General features: G+C 41.9%; 1 protein-coding gene across 1 annotated transcript; it reads left to right on the forward strand.

The window, feature by feature from the left end:
- Nucleotides 1–78: 78 nt before the first annotated feature.
- Nucleotides 79–16,993, forward strand: Ptp69d (Protein tyrosine phosphatase 69D). Its single transcript, XM_077417850.1, has 11 exons — nt 79–1,053; nt 4,004–4,315; nt 4,510–5,097; nt 5,360–5,653; nt 5,742–6,001; nt 6,155–6,956; nt 7,032–7,278; nt 7,584–8,595; nt 9,042–9,329; nt 9,878–10,306; nt 10,684–16,993. The coding sequence occupies exons 1-11, from the start codon at nt 966–968 to the stop codon at nt 10,762–10,764; spliced, it is 4,401 nt and encodes a 1,466-aa protein (XP_077273976.1). The 5' UTR covers nt 79–965; the 3' UTR covers nt 10,765–16,993.
- Nucleotides 16,994–19,936: the final 2,943 nt, after the last annotated feature.

Below are 19,936 nucleotides of genomic sequence, written 5' to 3' on the forward strand. Positions count from 1 at the left end.
ATAATAAATAAAAAAAGAACAAAGTTCTTGTAAATACGCCAACATATATTTTAGATAGGAAACTTTCTTACCTACCGACGCCAAGTACCGACGTCGGCTAACAGTTTCGCCCGGCGCCGGCGAGAGGCCGGCACCAATACAATCTTGCGCCGAGAGAGAAATCCCTGCCGATTCCGCTCCGTCGCGCGTCTCCGGCCCAGGGCGGCGCGCGACGGCTTGCGCATGATGCGATTCAGTATTAGTGGTATTCAGTCTCTCCGGCGCATCGTTACGAGGTGAGGAGGAGAATCATCGCCGTCGCCGCCGCCGCCGCCGCCGCCGTCGCCGCCGCCGCCGTCGTCGCCGCGCGAGAGCGAGCGCTCGTCCGGCTCGTCTCGTCTCGTCCGGTCGTCAGTTAGCGTTCCACGAAGTGCCGTCGGCCGACTTAGAGCGGCGAGAATCCCCGCATCCCGCCGATCCCACGACGCGCCGCATCGCATCGCGCAGCGAGCCGCGACGACACTCGTGAGCGTGAGCCTCCTCGTGCGCGCGTGTCGTAATGATCGAGTGAACGCCGTGAACGGGAAGCGAGCGGAGCGCGCGCGCGCGCACACACACCGGGGGACTCCTGGCCGACGGCAACGTCCCGCGGACGTCGGACGTGTTTCCCCCATGGAGGGCTTGTGAGGGCGGCATCGCGGGAACCCCGGGGGCCCCCCCGTGGACACGAGGGGTGGTCGACGCCACGCCGAAAGGGGCGAGGACGACGCCGCCGCGCGGACGTAGGAAGCGCGTGTTTAGAGGTAGGGTAGCGACGGGAGGAGGGGCGCACGGAGGCCCGCGCTACCACCCGGGACCGGGACAACAGCGGCGAAAGGCCCGACCGAGCGTCGGCGAGTGCGGTGAGCGCGGTCGCCGACGCGCAACACCCGCGCCCCGCGCCGTCCGTCCGTCCGTCCACCCGACACCCGGCTGTCACGACCGCCATGTTATCCTGGAGCGGCGGTGTTACGTCGCTGGCGCCGCTGCTCTTCTGCCTCCTCGTGCTCGGCGCGGCCGGCGTCGACGAGTCCGGTGAGTCGATCCGCGGCACATTCACACATTCGTACATTCGCATACACACACACTCACGCTCGTTCTTCTTCCGGGTGAAAGGATTGGGCGGGGAGGGGAAGGCGCGACGAGGCGCGCCGGGACGCGCCTCCGCGAGCCGTCCATGGTTCCGATTTCAGTTTACGTTACTTCGACGCTCCGGCTGACAGCTCCGTTCCCCGTTCCACGTCGAGAGTCAAAATGCTCGAGGGAGAAGCTGGGGAAACGTTCAGCACGAAAACCAAGCTTGCCAAGCGATCTCTCGTTCGCGAGGAGCGCCGCGAGAAATTCCATAAGAAATCAGCGAACGATGCGATCTCCTTAGATTGATTTTTTTTTTTTTTTATATAGGAGGAGGTGGAAATGCGAGATGATAACGTTCGGGGTTGAATTTTGATGACGGATCGGTGCCGAGGTCTTCTACGGAGTCTCTTCTTGGAGTATTTTTTTTTTTTTTTACATATCGTAATATCGCCCCCCGAGGAGAGACGAGATTTCGCGTCGAAAGCCGGGAAGGAGCACGTGGAAAATTGCGCGCCGCGCGATCGATCGAACGCGCGGCTGGAACTCTCGGAGTAATAGTATTTACGAGCCTGGCGTTTCTCCTGTACAGAATGCGGTAAAGGAATTTACTGGGCATTTCCATAAAAGTATCTTTCGGATTATCGAAATTACGATTAAGCATTGTATAATAAAAGCGAGAATATAAAATTAACATTTAGTAACAGCATTCTTTTTATCTTTTGCTATTTTATTTATTTATTTATTCGTTTTATTTTTGAGATTTTTAAGGAGGAGGATTAAAATTCCGAGGCGGATTAAAATTCCGGATTTTGGGAACTCAAGCGTATACTTCAAATTCCCGGCTTTAGAGATCCGAAGGGTTCGGAATTGATCTTACATCTCTCCCATTAGGAGAGCCGTAAAGCTGGAGCTCCGTTCGAGTGTCCGTCGCGCGGATTTCCCTCGTTTCTTGAAACGAGGAAAGCGTGACTGGTGCCATTGTTCCACCCAACGAGATAACTCGCCTGTGACTAAACGGATGAGACCTATCTCACTTCGTCGAAAGATCTAATTCCGGTGTCGATTCCAGTTAACGCGAACGCCCAATCCACTCGGTGTCGCGATCCCTGCGATCGTCGCAGCTGCGCCGGTTCGGCCGCGGACCACCCGCGGCCCGTTTCTCGCGCGGCATTGACAATTAAGCCGCTCGAAATTTATAATCGTCCACTCGGTGATGTGGTGCGTACATTCCCGGCGTTAGCGACGTACCAGGTGGTTGTCGAGGAAGGAAGAGAGAGAGAGATAAAAGAAGAAACTCACGTGCCAACTTCGCGAGAATCCAACTTTGTAGCTCACGGATGAAAATAACTGCTCGCATAGATGTACTCGAGTCGCGAGTCGGACAATGGCATTGAACTGGTTTAGAGAAATGTATGTATTTATACAGGCTGTGTGGTAATAGGCGTCCACTGTTTTGTGACAATATTCCTCGCGAGAGAGAGACGATCTGTCCTTAAAAAACGCTCCGGCTGCTTTTGAGCATTTATTACTCGCTGAGAGCTCTCGATGAATTAGGGCAATTAGGCTATAGAAATGGATAATCTGAAGAATTTTAATCTGGTAATTTTAAATAACAAAAAAGATGCCACCTTTGATCAGGCTAGATCTTGGTAGCTCAATAATATTTAGATAATAATTTATTAAATAATGTTATTAAGCTTTAATTAGAAGTTATAAATAATAATTAATAATTATTAAGTAATGTTATTAAGCTTTAATTATAATTATTCAATAATATTATTAGTCTATTATTAAATTATATTAAATTATTATTAGCGTACCAAGATCGAGCCCGACCGAAGATGGCATCTTCTTTATTTAATTACAAGATTCGTATCGGCCCGATTTCACTTAATTTTAGATAAACCTCACCTTGGCAAGATCTCGATCTCGATCTCCATGCATTAATCAAGACGATAATTTCGAAACTTTGAAAGCTGGACGAAAAGACGCGCGCCATTCAATTATATTTTTGACAAGGAGGGTTGTCCTATTCCTCGAATGTGCCTTATCGCAATGTATGCATATGGTCGCGTTATCGTTTACCATCGATCGTGTGTGTATCATGTATTTGTACATATGTATATGTATTATCATGTACTAAAATCATGCGTACGTATCTGGGGATACGTGAATGACTGTAGACAGGAATATGTGTAACGCGTGTTTGCATGGACCTTAGATGGTGTACATACGCGTGCCTGCATGTGTGTGTGTGTAAAGCACGCGGGGGCGGTCGTTGGCATTGAATATGACACATTGTGGAAATAATTCAGCGAGATGTACGAGAAGTGAATCCGCCACTTACGATGTTTTTCTCCGTTTTGTTGTTATACGAGGAATCTTAGATATTTTTTTGGGACCGTCGAGAGAGAGAGAGAGATGCGCGCGCGCGTATGTGTGTATATGTGGTTTAAAAATACGTGAGTATTCTTGAGAGAATATTGGTAGCGCGACACTTCAAAGTAAATAAAAAATATTTACATCGTTGATCTTCGAACGGTGTGAAAAAAATAGATAACGAAACTGCGCATATGATAAGAAGGCCACACACGTGGACGGAGAGATTCGACGGAATAGAAACGACGGGGATTCGTCAATCGACTCATCCATCTTCCTATTCATCGAAAATGAACGATCGCCGAACGGTCGAGCTATGCCTTAATTTGATTTCATTGATCGCGCAAGAATAGCATATTCAGAATTAAAGGGGCTAGTTCTGTGTAACCGAATTCGATAGCGTTGCGCGAGTTCTCGCGAAATTATGCCGAAGATCGATTTCGTATCCAGAATGACGTTCTCGAGCTTTATTTCAAACTCTTGTTTGCATCTACGTGAATTGATAACGAGAATGTTTCGCTTGCGGCAGGTATAGATAAGCCGAAAGCAGCGGCAGAACCGCCGAAACCCGAGCGGACCGCGTCGCTGGAGATTCGATCGTCACAGGATATCGAGGGTATAGAGGCGGGCAGCACGCCGTCGCTGTTATGCAAGCTCAACGTGCCGGGTCAGGTCTGGTGGAGCACCGACGGCCGGAATCTCACCACCGTCAAGGATTTCGAATACGGCGGACGGCTCGACATAAAGAAGGCCAGCAGAAACGACACGGGCGACTACAAGTGCTCCGCGCAGACTGTCGACGGCGAATCCCTCGAGAAAAACATTCATATCAGAGTGATAGGTGCGTAACGAGCTAATTTAAATGCCTTATCTTCCCTACGCGCGTGCGAGCGCGCACGCTTACGAATATGCGTATTTTGGATTTGGTGGATAATACTCTCTCATATTGTCGCGCGATAAAAGATTCAATAATCAATTTAGAAGTCGAACGATCTTTCGTTAAAATGTCGTCTCATTAATTTTTTTTTTTTCCAGAACCCGGCAAGATAGCGTCCGGCGGGAACGTAAGAGCGAAAGTATCAGAAGCGGCCAACTTGACGTGCCACATACACGGTTATCCATTATCCCAATTTACTTGGTTAAAAGGGAATGATTCAGAGAGCAGCGAACACTTGAAAGATCTTACTGCCGTCGCGCAGATAAACGAGACCTATGCCGTCTTGATTCTGGAATTCAAGAGTCTGGCGCGCAAAGACAACGGCACGTATGTGTGTCAGGCGAACGACTACAACGGAGTGGTGAGCGCCTTGACGCAGTTATTCGTCACCGATGTGCCGAAAGTCAGCATAGATTTTATGAAGGCGGTCGGGGCCGGCAGTATATTTCTAAATTGGACTGTCAACGACGGTAACGAGCCGATCACGAAGTACTTTATCCAGCATATGAAGAAGGGCACAGATCAGCGTCAGTATTACGCCGAGCAGATCGGCGGCGGTAATTCAAGTTACGTTCTCAAGGGATTTGAGAGCGGCACCGCGTACCAAATCGGCATCAGTGCCATCAACGCGCTGGGCACGTCACACATGCAATTAGATCCACGATGGATTACTACGCTTGAAAAAGGTATTTCTGAGAAAGACGTGACAAATTTCTCCTATTTAATAGTTAAAAAGAATCATACAGTCTAATTTAATAATCTATAAATTGTAATTAAAAAAATAATTGTGGAATAACTGTGAAATTATTGAGCATATGTGGACATTAAATAATTATCTTTATAACTCAACGTTTGATCTCCGTGGCAAGAAAAAGCCATGCGGTTATAACTGCTTAAAACTTAATTTTATATTGTTTCATTGAATATAGCTTGAGAAATTTATTACAGATCCAGTATTTGTGCCGAAAGTCTCCGTGAACGGCGTGACGGAGAATTCGATCACGATAGGCTGGACCGTGCCGCCGCCAGATTTGAAGGAACACGTGCACTATTATAATCTGATGGCCACTCACGGCGATCAGAAAAGAGAAGCGGTGTATCCCGCCCAGCCGTTCATCGTGTACGCATTCGTGGATCTCGATCCGGCGACCACGTACAAATTCAAGATAGCCGCTTGCAGCGAATACACGAAGCAATGCGGCAATTGGAGTACCGAAGTAAATGGCACCACCCTGGATGGAGGTATGTTGGCGCGTACCGTGTCAGAAAAAATGTATTTCACGTTCGGCGAATATCGGTAAATATTAAAGTGTATTTATTGTTGTTCCAGTGGCCAGTCCTCCGAAGAATCTCGTCGTCATTTGTCGCTACGACAATATAAGCAGCTACAGTTTCATGTCCATCACGTGGAAACCCCCGGATAAACCAAACGGCATTATTCAGCGCTACAATATACAATTGAACGGCGTGGCAAGATTCAAGAACGACATGGGACGTCTGGACATCCACAGTTTCGAACCGCCCAGCTGGAGCGTTTATCAGAGGAACAGCACGCATTACAATAAGATACCTCCCAATACGAATTATACGGTATATAGCTAATTATTCAAAGTTAAATCATTCTTATTATTTTTATCGGAATAATATTTTCTAAGTTATTTTATTTAATTAGAATAATTTCTAACTTTTTTTCAATTATCGTACAATAATATCAATTTTCGTGCTAAAAATAAATGCTTGAAGGTTCGGGTGCACGGAGTGACAAGGTCTCGCACTCCTGGCAAGGATGCCATAGGAAACTGTACGACGCCAGTCGCGATTCCGGATCGCGACAATATGAACATGCGCAGCTGGCGGAAGATCGAGAGCCAAGGTAGGCAGTTGTTCAAGCTCTATCTACCGCGCATCTCCGAGCGGAACGGCCCAATCTGCTGCTACCGCGTCTACCTGGTGAAACTACCGCCGCACAAGACGGTCAGCGATCTGCCACCACCTGAGGAGATCGCAGTGTACTCTTATCAATACGTGCACAGCTCGCCTACCGGCGGTGCCTACGTCGCCGAGACATTCGACAGCGATCAGTTGTTAACTGATATCTTTCTCGGCGACGGCGAGTCGTCTAATGGCGGTGCTATGTGCGACAAATGCGTCGGTCTGCGACCCAAACCGGCACCACCGTTGTTACACTTTGTTCCGGAAATCCCGTCGACTACCACTTCAATCTCGAGTAACATAAGCAATATCGTTACCAGCACAACGATAACTACGTCGACATCGGCGACAACTGTGAATAACAGTGGTAGCAGCACGACTACCAGCTCTTCTACCACGTCAACGACGACCGTTATTGACACCACGAAAATTGATACAACCACGGCTGTGCCTATGGCTATTAATGCCACGGAAAAAGCGGAAAGACGGAAGAGAGAAGACACGCCGCTGCAAAAGGCATCCGTAGACGGATCCGGAGAACTTAGCATGTTATCGCCTTACGATGGTTTTCTCGATGAAACGTCGAACTATACTGGTTTCATCGAAGTTATCGGTATGTACGAGTGTCAGTGGATTTGCTGAAACTTCAAGTTTGGTAGCGCATTGGATGATGGTTGATTTTTTGCAGTATTCGATCATGAAAAGGATCAGCTTCTACCGGCTTATAGTAGTTACTTTAATCCCCTTTACGGCGGAGTGGACCCTCTCAGCGTAACGGCCGCCGAGGCGACTACTGTCAGAGAAATGATAATACAGCTCTTTATCGCCCTCATTTTAACTCTCACAATTTTGTTTATTGCGCTCTGCGTGTTGTATAGATTTACAAAGCGTGCCCAAGAGAGGGAGGAAGTCATAACGCTGCGCAATAGTTTCAGGTGAGTTCTAGAAAAACGCGATTTTATCTCTTAAATAGATTTTTATACGAATATTTTTTATTACGTAAATTATTTTAATAATATAATATATTTTACATTATTTTAAATAATAAAAGCCTTTTGTTTTAACAACCCTATTCTTAAAAAACTTTTAAAATTAAAAGCTGTTGTCACAGAAACATAATAGAATGCATATAAAAACTTAAAGTATACATATAATGAGTTTTTTTCTGTATAATTACACAATTTCTACTAAATAATATCAATTATTAGTATTAGTATCTTAATGGATGTCCTTTTTCTAGACATCTTTGTAGAAGCCTGAGAGGTAGGCATCAACTCGTGGCAGCGAGTCCACCGGACATGCCGCCCATACCCAAGGGCGAATTGTTGCAGGCGTACTTGGAACGCCATCGGGACTCAGATTATGGTTTCCAACACGAATTTGAACTGCTACCCGACCGATTCACGGACAGAACAACGCGCGCGTCCGAAGCGCAGGAGAACCTCTACAAGAATCGTTATCCGGACATCAAGTGTTACGATCAGACAAGGGTACGCTTGGCGCAGATGGACGGTATCTGCGGCTCTGATTACATCAATGCCAACTTCGTGCTAGGCTATAAGGAACGCAAGAAGTTCATCTGCGCCCAGGGCCCGATGGAGAACACTGTGTGCGACTATTGGCGCATGATCTGGGAGCAGCATCTCGAGCTGATCCTCATGCTGACGAATCTTGAGGAATATTCGAAGACCAAGTGCGCCAAGTACTGGCCGGACAAACGCGAGACCAAAAACTTCGGCGACATCACGGTGGAGCACGTTAAAGAGCGCGCCTACTCGGACTACGTGGTGCGCGAGTTGAAGATGACGCGGCTGGGCGAGCGCGACGCCCGCGCGATCGTACAGTATCACTTCCTCGTGTGGAAGGACTTTGTCGCCCCTGAGCATCCGCACGCGATTCTACGCTTCATCAAGCGCGTCAACGAGGCGTACTCGCTCGAAAAGGGGCCGATCCTAGTGCACTGCAGCGCCGGTGTGGGCCGCACCGGCACGCTCGTGGCATTAGATTCCCTGCTGCAGCAGCTGGCCGAGGAAGGTCAGGTATCCATCTTCAATACTGTGTGCGACCTGCGGCATCAGCGCAACTTCCTCGTGCAATCACTTAAGCAATACATCTTCATCTATCGCGCGCTTATGGAGATGGCGCAGTACGGCGACACGGAGATCCCGGCAGCGCAGCTCAAGACCACGGTCGCCAAACTGAGACAGCGGGACAACGGGAAGGAGAAGTGCAGGATGGAGGAGGAGTATGATGTAAGTTACAGGCCAAAATTGAATGCCACAAATAGTTTTCACTTTTTCTATCAACTTAATTTTGTCTTTATTTGAGATCTGCAAAAATTAAAATATTATATTAAATATAAAAATATTAAAATATTAAAATATTATATGTGCCAAAATTATTCTTACAAATATCGTTCATATCAGAATTGTTTGCTGTACCAGTTTGTCTCGTTGTTATTTTGTAAATCTTTTTTTCGGCGTGTTCTACTTGTGTACTGAACGGGTTAACGAATCACTTGTGAAAAAGCGATCATACATTTTGAATAACCAATATCCAATAAAGTAGAATAGAGACCATACATATATAGTTTATTCGATGAACACGTTATAACACTTTTATATTTTCCCAACAGTTTTATTGAGAAACGAACATTTCTCTCTCATATTCATGTTATACGTATAATTTTTGTTAATAGAAAATCAGTTCCGTGTTGGAAGATCGGAAATCTTTCTCTGTTGGCGGTGGAGATGAAAATAGATCGAAGAATCGAAGCGAAATGGTGATACCATATGATAGAAATCGCGTGATACTCACCCCAGTTCCGGGAAGGGAACATTCAACATACATAAACGCATCGTTCATCGAAGGCTATGATAATTCCGAGTCGTTTGTCATTACCCAAGATCCACTGGAGACCACCATAACGGATTTCTGGCGAATGATCTCGGAACAATGCATCACTACGATAGTTATGTTGTCGGACGTAAGTATAGATTTTTTTTCCTAAATTTTTTTATTGCACTTAATGAAGATATTGGTTTTGTTGAATTTGTCCTAATTTTTGCAAGAAGTGATACATGTATGAATATTGCGTTAACATAATATACATGGTATGCAATTTCATACAGCAAAGTTTTAGGGAATTAATTGACGATATATTTTTTATTGAAAACTTGTTTATACATTGCTTTATAAAGAATATTCCAATAAAATTTAATCAACACAATAGTATCTTAAGTAATAAGTAAACGATGTTAATTTCTTACAAACATATAACAATATTTCTGAGATTACTTTATAATGACACAAGATACATGACATTCTATAATCGGGTGAAAGAAGTGTCAGAGTCCCCGATTTTGATAAGAGCGAAGCATGCGTACATTTAGAAAAGATATTCGAGAGAGAGAGAGAGAGAGAGAGAGAGAGAGAGAGAGAGAGAGAGAGAGAGAGAGAGAGAGAGAGAGAGAGAGATATCGGAATAAATATTATATATATAATCGTGTATAAAATATATCATATCTTTTTCAGTTGAACGAAGGCCCGCGGAAATGTCCACGCTACTGGCCTGACGATGAGACCGACTACGATCATATAAGGGTCCGTTACATCCACAGCGAGAGTTGTCCATATTACACGCGTCGCGAGTTTTGCATTTTGAACACGAAGACTGACGAGAGCGGGGTCGTGAAGCAGTATCAGTATCACGGCTGGCCGACGGTGGAGGGTGAAGTACCTGAGGTGACGCGCGGTCTCATAGAACTGGTGGACCAGACGCTGACGAACGACACCGAGACGAGCGGCTCACTGGCCGTGCACTGCAGCTACGGATCAGATCGGAGTTCCATGTTTGTGGCACTTAGCATACTGGTCCAGCAGCTGCGCACTGAGAAGCGCGTGGATATTTTCACAACGACGAAGAAATTGCGCTCTCAGCGACACGGCATGATCAGCACCTTTGTAAATATTTTCATAACTTTCTTCATATCGATTGTGCTGTAACAAAGAATTGGATATTTTCTATGAATTTTGACTAAAAGTTGGATATTCTATTTAAAATTTAGGCAATATTGTGCAACACAATTAAAATATATAAAGTAACAAACAATTACAGTTACTACAATAACAGTAACAATTGAAATATTTAAACATTATATATATATATTTTTTTATTCTTTATCATTACTTTTTTTCAACAAAGCTCAACTATTTATGATGAAATAATTAATTGCAAATTTAAGAATTATAATACATTATCATATATTTTGTTATTTATTATATTTTATATCATATTGTAATTGTATTTTGTGTAATGTTTGTCATTGTGCGTGTTGCAGGCGCAATATGAGTTTCTGCATCGTGCCATCGTGAATTACTCGGATCTTCACAATTTGGCCGATGAGGAAACGGCGTCATAATGCTTGAAAACTGGCAAGAGCGAGACTAGACTGTTCTAAATATTGTTTGGGCGGACATGTGCGTGAGAAAGTTCCGTGACAGGTGTCCAAGGATCCACAAACGTTCGAACAAACGTACATTGCCCCAACCAAAGATGAATAAACATCGATAAAAAAAATCATCGGTATCATCCTCATCCATTATCGTCATCATCGTCGTCTAGACAAGCGGATGTGCAACGCGGATCTAGAGACTATTTGTACATAATATATCCGCAAATTTTACATGTGCTGACTATAAGTTAAGTGTGGAAGAGGAGCATTGACTGGAGATTAACTAGAAATCGACTCGTCGTGGTATCATCACGTGGATTTCCGACGTTGTTGGTGAGAACCGCAAAGTGCAGTGCGTGACGTTGTCACAAAACCGTTACAGAAGCTTATTTTTATCGGTAATCTAACGATTCAGCCAGAGCTAGTAATGTATCCACAGTGTGACAAAAAGTTTTGATATCGAAATCCGATGTTGAGCAGATAGGGATGTTCTTGTCGGTATCCTCCATACGGCTGTACAGCGAAGGACTGACACAGGAACGGACGGACATAACTTGTATAGGTATGAATTCATTTTTCTGAACAAATATATGAAACGCGGGCTATAACTCCGAACCGCTTCACTTTTGCGAATCTTTCAATTAAAGCTAAGCGACGAGAGAGCTCATCATGATTATTCGCACAATTCGTGAACCGATCGCGAAAACTTCTCCGAGGTTCCCTGGCGTTTGCAGGACATTCCGTTTCGAAGCGAGCGAAAATGAAGATGAGCTAAAATGCAATTACCTTCGTTTACTTCGGAAAGACCTTTGGAAGAAAGCGTCTTCTTCGCAACGACGCGAGACATCCGCTGTTTTACGATCTGTCATTAGCGATTGTAGGCGCGTTGCGTATATTTATATGTTCTTCAACAATACATGCGTTATTATTACGATATATTACGCGTGTGACGCGTGCGCTGATTTCTCTTCTAAAAGGAAAAAAGACTGATAGTCTTATTCAGTTTGGATATACGCGACTAAAGCACATACCTCGTTTGCACAACGTTTAGATTTCCCTGTGAATCGTAATATCACTGTAGAGAGGCGGTCGTTCTCTTTTCTATTTTTTTGCTTTTTATATTTGATAGAAAATTTCTAATACGTATACGATATACATATAGTGCTTTTTTTTCACGCGTGATGACACGAGAATTATATTCGTGACTTAAATCGAATACCGAACGGGCTGGGCAAACTTATTCTTTTCTAAACCCAAAATATTCGAAAGATATATTTCGGAAACGAGGCATAGAGATGACGATTCGACATGAGAATATGATTCAGAATGTAAAATGCAGATCGTGAATTAGCGCGTGTTCGAAATACCGCCCGGCCCTGCGAGAAAAGACGTAAAGGCGAAAAATTGGTGAGGTCGATATAAAAGTGAACAAAGTAAAATTGTAGATTAAGCGATAAGAGAGAAAGAGGGAGAGAGGAAAAAAACAGAATTATATGTTTATTCCTCCGCACGTTCGTTTAGTTCTAGTCAAGTTTAAGCTTCAGCACGTGCGCTGCCAAGCCATAACGCCGACCTTTTGCAGGAGGCAGAAGACAATCAGGTTAATTACGATTCGCACCGCGTCCCCATTATTTCCTTTTTCTTTCCTTCTACGCAGGAATCCGTCTCATTCCATTTTTCCAATCGGAGACCCTCCGAAATGAGAGACATGAAGTAACGCGTCTGATTTCTAAAATTACTATTAAAATTGTAATCATTTTAATTGTATGCGAAATTGTTAAATTACGATTTTCCGCCAAATTTTACGAGGGTAGAAATGAAATTGGCAACTAGCATAAAAGTTCAAATCATTGACAAAGTTTTTTTTGTACTTGTACTTGTTTAATATAATTTTATTTTTCTTATTTTGAAGAATCTTTTATCTCTTTTGTAAAATAATTTACACTCAAGACTAGCGGGAAGAGAATTCTGAATTTTCAGGGAATCTGACTTCGACGTTATTGCGTGGTTCACATTGGAGGACTCATTTTAATGTTAAACACGCTGGATGAATGTGTTCCGCCTTATTACGCGACAAATAGACACGTTAGTTTTTAGTCGTTATCGCATGAATAACTCGCTTCAGTTATGTTGTAGTTGATAGAGAGCCTCTAAAGAAGATAGGGGGGACACTCGCCGCCTGTATTTATAAATATATATAAATATATATACATTGTTACACTATCGCCTATCGCTGTTACTATTTGTATCGATGAATAGTGTGACAATACTTGTTTCGTGCTTCTTCTCAACAATACCTGTTGTTATACGTGCGTTCTCCGCAGGGTCGCGCGACGTTTCGTTCCATTTTTAATTATTAATACCCGTCGTAATATTGTTCCGTAACTCTTCTTTAGTTAGACATTAGACTCACGAACACAGCAGAGCGACGCAAATGACTGCGAAACGAAAAAGAGTCGTGTGAATAAAAATGAAGCAAATACACAGAATTTTTTTAATACAATCTGTTTTTTATCAGCGAAAACATAATTATTAATAATGTGATATAATTATTATATCATATATTATATTAATTAATAATAATAATTTTGGAAGATTTTTTATCGTCTTTGCTATACATTTACAGCACGTTTATTCACGCGACTCATTAATCACGGCTTCCTCTTATTTACAGCAGATAACATTAAAGCGTCGATTTGATCGATCAGTAACTTAAAAGTGTTGCGAGTCGGGCAATTGTCGTCTCCGACTGCTACTGCAGACGCGCGTACCTTCCACGCTTAGTATTTTATTTCATTGCGCCACGTTTATTGTATTATAGCGCGTTACGATACACGTCACGCGGACGGTAAGTCCGACGACCTGCGATCAGTCGTAGTTTCGTCGTTTGTCTCTCACGAGTTAATCCGTAATCTCCGAACGCCTAATCGACAAGATGCGACTGTGAGAAGAGGCGACGAAACAGGAGCCCTGCTGATAGCACTTGACAATTCTTCGCGCGCGATCCATATCGACATACCATATACCATCTCGAGTTTCTCCACGAGAATTTCGTTCGGCTCGGATCGGTATTTCGAAACCTTTCTCCTCCGTCTACCGACCACCGATTCTCGTGCGATCGTTTCAGTCTTGACGTAGAGATTAGCGAGAGAGACCATTCCGCCAGAGACCTCTTGGTGAGACGCGAGATTCAACCGACGTACTTCTTAACTATAGATCAGCGAAAAGTTAATCGATTAAGACTAGAATTAAATTTGTATTAACGAGAGACACTGAATGACGCGCAAAGGAGATTCGTACTCGTCTCCGGTTCAGAATGCACAAAGTAGCCCTAAGAGAAGAGACGAGTCGAGAGAGACCGAACAATCGATCTAACATTTCGAAGTTAGCTTTTTTTCTTTAAATTAGAGAAATTTTACATCATTTTTTCTTATATCTTCTGTTTTCCAATCCTTTTGTTTTATGGAATTAAAACAATTTATCTTTGTAATTTTTGTAAAATGTATTTTCTATCCTAATACACGAGTTTTTAGTCCAATCGCTGAAGTTCCAAGCTTAAGAATTTAATTTATTCCATAATGAACTCCCGACACATCATTAATTTTATATTTTATCTTATTTTTTACAAGTGTCTTACGTAATAAACAATTGTACATGTCTTTAGAAAAAAAGAAAGGTAATTTATGGGCAATAATTTTGCGACTGTTCCTTAATTGGAAATTATGTTCCTTCATGAATTCGCGGCGCGGTTTCGAGTGGAACGACACGATGCGGAATACCGAATCTTGAACGATATTTCCACAATTGTATAGCGTAGCCAAGAATAATATTCTTTTATCGTCTGTAATAGTAACGGAACTAAAGTTCCCGTCGAATTAACTTTACAATTCGCATTCGAGGAGAGAAAGAGTGGTAGCTACTCGGAAATAAGATACTCGAATACGCACACTCGAGACGCATATTAATCGCCGGTAACTAGCATGGTAACACAATTCCTTTTTGATAAATCGGGTGAACGGCGCCAACTCTTCCTGGTCCACGCGCGACTTCTCTCTCAGAGAATCTCGCCCGGGGACGAACTCTCCACTCCTTTGCGCCGATCGTCGTCGGCTGCAAATGTAACTCTATTTTTACATTTAAAATTTTCTACGTTCGCGAGACGAACAGGACAGGAGGAAACTGCTCATCCGGAGTAGGAGGCGACGGTCCGCCTTTGACGCGAGACGAAACGTCTCGCGGGGTCCATCGGACCACCCCTGTCGCGGCCAGGAAGGGTGGCGCGGGTTATTCACCACTGCGACTGAGGTTCGATACGCGGATAATACGCTCGGCTATTTGCAAAGCGGTAATTTAATTAAACTTGATACTGTGAAGTTCCCACCGGTGTCGCATGCGTATGCAAGATTGCGTTAAAGATTAAAAAGCGAGGCCTATACAGATGCGAGAGGAAGGGTAATGAATAAATTTGACTTTTGATCACCCTGCGATATTCGCACAACCTGCTTGATAGTTCTTTTTAATTCGTTGCAATCAAATCTCTTTTTTAAAACAGAAAAAAATGTGCGTGTTAATATATGTACGTGGCCTAGTTCATTGCTGCTAAAACAGTCGTCCAAGAGACACCGTAATATCATATCTTTAAAGTAAAAAAATTTGATTAATTATATAAGGCTTTTCTTACATCGAAGATCAGTGAGAAAATATAATAGAAACATATAAAGGAAACAATACAGTTATTTGTTCATGTGACTGTACATATACAATTTATTTATATAAAATTTTGAAGATGTGTGTGTGAATAGCGTAGGGTGATCCTTATTCCTGTCTTTCCATCGTTATCACATTTTGATTAATAGGGAAACATCTCGAATTGTAAATCGCCGAAGAAATATAAATTCTCTGAAAGATAATTAAAATAAAACGTAATTTTGACTTAATCACAATTAAGTCATTTATTTGCGATTAAACATTTATTTGCGTATGTGATCTGTCGTTCTAATTGCAATATAATTTTTGTAATAAGTACAATGTGTGGAGAAGATAGAAGATATGTGTAACGTTAAGATTAATCGATTAGTTATCGCGATTCGCGTTATCCTTGAAGAGTCAAATTATCTTTTGAATTATCTTTGAAATTGGACCCACTTGATCTTTCCTCTTAACGCGTTTCCTTAAAAAAAAGGGGATTGTAAAGCGTGCAAACGGTTTCGCAACAAGATATATTCGAGGTATTCCCTTCCAAGTGAGATTTATTTAATTTAGCGGGCGTACATGTGCACCATCATCGGCTGGAACGTGTTGCGCGAATGGCAGAGGTGCGTGCCCCCTGTGAGGACGTGTGCGTGACGTGTGTTATGTGTCTGACAATGAGAGGATCCACGAGGATCAGAAGAGACGGCGGTTAAAAACGCGAGGAAAGAAAGAAAACGATTATTCAGTAGTAGTAATGTAGAAAACGTTTATCGAGGGAGACGCCGGATCGATGCTACTCGAGAGCAACGGCGTGCATCGAGCTGCAATACGATTTACTCTAATTATTATAGATTTACGTTGCGCCTGTGTCGAGTAAAGAGCGATTGGAATTGCTTTCTTTATCTCTTTTTTTTTTTATACGAACGTAGAGATTCTTTCTGTTGAAACTTTACGGATCCGCGATTTTTTTAGCGGAAAGACGCGATCCACCGTCGTCTCTGTGTTCGTCGATTAGGTATCGATAGGCTCGAATTTTGTAAATTAACTTAACGATTAAGATAGCACACACGGGAAGTACCGCCGCGCATTACATTAACAATTACGTTCGTACATGATAACGAGATATAATTATAAGAGACATTTGCATATATATATATATAGTCTTAGTCTTTTGTATGATATTCACACGAAGGAGGGAAAACAAGGTGGATCACGCTGAAAGATCTATATCTGAGATATTAAGTGTGCTGATAAGGAGGTAATCGGAATAATTGACGCGCGTGCGAGATTACGATCGATAGAAGAGGTCCAGATACGCGCGGTCTCGAGAGTTTCGCTGTCGAGAGTAGTCAGCCTCCGAGAGTGGAACTCGCGGGGGCACGCGGCGAATTTTTGCGACAGCGCTCATCATCGAATCATTCTTTTGTATGAAAAGTTGTAAAAACGATATCGGTAACAGTGCACTCGATGTGAAAGGAAATACATGACACAATAATGAGCCGTACACTCTTGTCTCTCTCGTTTCTTTCCCAATTTATATCTTTCTTCTTTATACACGTTATAAGATGTGGTCTGAAGAAACATATACGTGTAGCAAAGCGTTATCTTAAAAATTCGACAAGAAGAGAACTTTAATATTATTTAATTTTCATTTTCTGAAACTTTTTTCGCCAGCTTCAGTAAGAAGAAAATATATAAAATACTTTTTATAACTTTTTTTAATTTTTTTCTTATTGAAAATGAGAGAGAAGTTTTAGAAGGTCAAAATTAAATAATATTAAATTTCTTTTTTAATAAAGTTTCCAGAGCTGAAAAATCTTCTATTTATAAAATGTATGTGAATTAACATACTTAATGTATGTAATTTCCTACTTTGCCACTTTGGAAAACATGCCACTTACAAAATGCAATGCTTTATTCTACCAAAGCATCGACAGATGACCCTAACGGTCGCATTCATCATTACTAATAATTAAGCAACGGTTGCTGTAATAAAGCACTGCATGTATAAGTGCGCTTTATTTAGACGAACCGCAGTTATTTGCACGATACTTCCAAGAATTTTATTCAGAGGATTCTCAAAATTACAGCTAAGGAATGTTAAAATTTGCATTAACATTCTACGTACTTTTAATAATGACCAAACAAATGCAATAGCGAATTGGGTTATTTATATTACTGTTATCGTCTTTAATTAATTGTTCTAAAAGTTTGTTAGACTAACTCTATTTGATAAAAATAAAGAAAATCAAGATTTATCTTAAAAAAAATAAAACTAGTTCTTAAAAAATTGAGTGAAAGAATTTATTTTTAACTTTAGTAAATGTATTAAGAAATAATAACAAAACGAATGATACACTAATCTATAAAGAATAAATATAAACTAAAAAAGGATAATACCAATGTAAAGAAATATAGGTAATTAAAAAAGCATTGCATGTGAGACAAGAATTTATTTATGAATTTAATAAATACACTAAGAAAGAATACCTAATTAGAAAAAAAAGTTATATTTAAATCTAAAAAAGTTAAAGCTGATTCATAATTTCAAATTTAATATTCATATTGAATTTGATTACACAGACAGATTATTTTCTTGTTTTTTATTAATTATCTTCTAATTAATTAATTTTTTTACGCTGACGTTCCGAGATAAATATACACTACCCGATTCGTTCCATAACAACTTACGGAAAGAATCAGGAGGCGTACGTATAACACGATACGTAGTACGTATCGTGTTCGTCGAGTGTATCAGGATTTCTAGTCCACGGAGACGGAAGGTCTTTTCCTATAATAATAATCACGGATAATCAACGGGCATCAGTCATTTAACGGCTTCCATCGGTCGATCGACGAACCGCGATTCCGCACTGTGAATGCCGTTTCATTATTTCGTTAGCGCTTCCAGCGTAATTCTTTCTTCCTTTTTATGGCAAATAAATTGCGGCAAATATTAAAACCGACACAATTCTATTGAATTCAGATTTCAATCGTGATAAACACGCGAAAGAATTATGCTCCGTATTTATCCGGAACGATTAGAATGTGCCCAGATAACCGGCATCAAAATTTTCTCTTTCTTCAAATTTCTCCCTATTTGCCAGCATCAGAGATTAAATTCAGCCAAGTTATGTAGTTACATCGATTTTGATCCTTTCGTCGATTCCCGCTGTTACAGTAGCTACACAGGAGTTTGTCGTGGTTTCCTTTTATCCGGTGTAACGAACTGAAATATTTTGCCCGACACGGCCGATGAAGATTCGTAGGGCAAATCAGGTTGCCGACATACATTCGAAATTCCGAAAGTAAATTCGTCCCGTGTCTGCTCGCGTTGGAACGGAATTGGTGCGGGATGTCTCGGGAATTAAAACCTCCTTCGCGCCTCGATCTTAATTAAGCTGTAGCGGCACAAAGATAAATCATTACGTCTAAGACGCGCTCGCATCTGCAAGTGATTGCAACGAATTGAAAATGTGCGAATTGTTCATAGAGTTGAAGTTCGGAGCAACTCCTCGAGTAAAAATTTACAAAATTCTTATTTATTTCATGTCGAATGTTAATTTTTATTTTGGTGACAAATTAAATTTCGAATTTGAAGTGTCCGCCAGCAGATAAGATCTTGAAAAAATTTTGATACCCAAGATAATCGAGTATTCCTGTTTATTTTCTTCCTTTGCATCTCAATCTATATCGCGGAAATCTTGTTGCCATATACTTCGTCGAAAGATTTCATCTTTCGAGGTAAAGATCATAATTTCTTACTTTACAGAGGAAGCTTGAAATAAGCGTCTCGCGGTAGGCAAAATCACCTCTTTTAAACGTCCTTTTAAAATTTAGCTTCTTTCGCGATGATGATACGTCAGAAAGTGGTACTTTATGAGACGGTAATTCGGCACGAAGCATCTCTCGCTGAATTACGGGGCACATGTCAAGGCTATAATTGTCTCGAGCTAAAACGATCATCACCGTCTCGGATCTCACGTACGCAAATATAGATCCTATCAAAAATACATTCCGGCGATTATGCGCTCTGCGTCAAACGATGACCATCGAATGCGAACCGTCACGGATCATACGATTCAGGTCCCGAGGGTTTTGGGTACATCCGTTATATTGCCCGGATATATACGCACGCCAAGCCGAATAAGATACTGGTTTTGCTACATCGAGATACAATAAGTTACAAGTATTCGTAAGTGGGTCATTTTAATCGAAGGTGATCGAAGGGACTCGATTCAATAGGAACAGGATTCGAGTCAAGGGATTCAATCACGCACATGCAACTCTGAGCCGCAATTCCGGCAAACGAATACTGAAATAAAAGGATTAAAAGTTTGTCCTATAAAATAAAGCGATATCTCCTGCGTAACACGAACGAATTCGAAGAAATTGAGAGGAATTTAATCTATACATTTTTTTTGTCCTTGAAAAGAAATTAATCGAA

The sequence above is a fragment of the Temnothorax americanus genome, unplaced genomic scaffold (assembly GCF_048541705.1).
Source record: "Temnothorax americanus isolate GAGA-0224 unplaced genomic scaffold, ASM4854170v1 Scaffold5, whole genome shotgun sequence".
Taxonomy (NCBI): domain Eukaryota; kingdom Metazoa; phylum Arthropoda; class Insecta; order Hymenoptera; family Formicidae; genus Temnothorax; species Temnothorax americanus.

Coding starts and splice junctions, on each gene's coding strand:
- Ptp69d (XM_077417850.1), top strand. CDS start 966: ATGTTATCCTGGAGCGGCGGTGTTACGTCGCTGGCGCCGCTGCTCTTC. Junction 1,054..4,003: donor GGCCGGCGTCGACGAGTCCG/GTGAGTCGATCC, acceptor CGCTTGCGGCAG/GTATAGATAAGCCGAAAGCA. Junction 8,596..9,041: donor GGATGGAGGAGGAGTATGAT/GTAAGTTACAGG, acceptor TTTTGTTAATAG/AAAATCAGTTCCGTGTTGGA.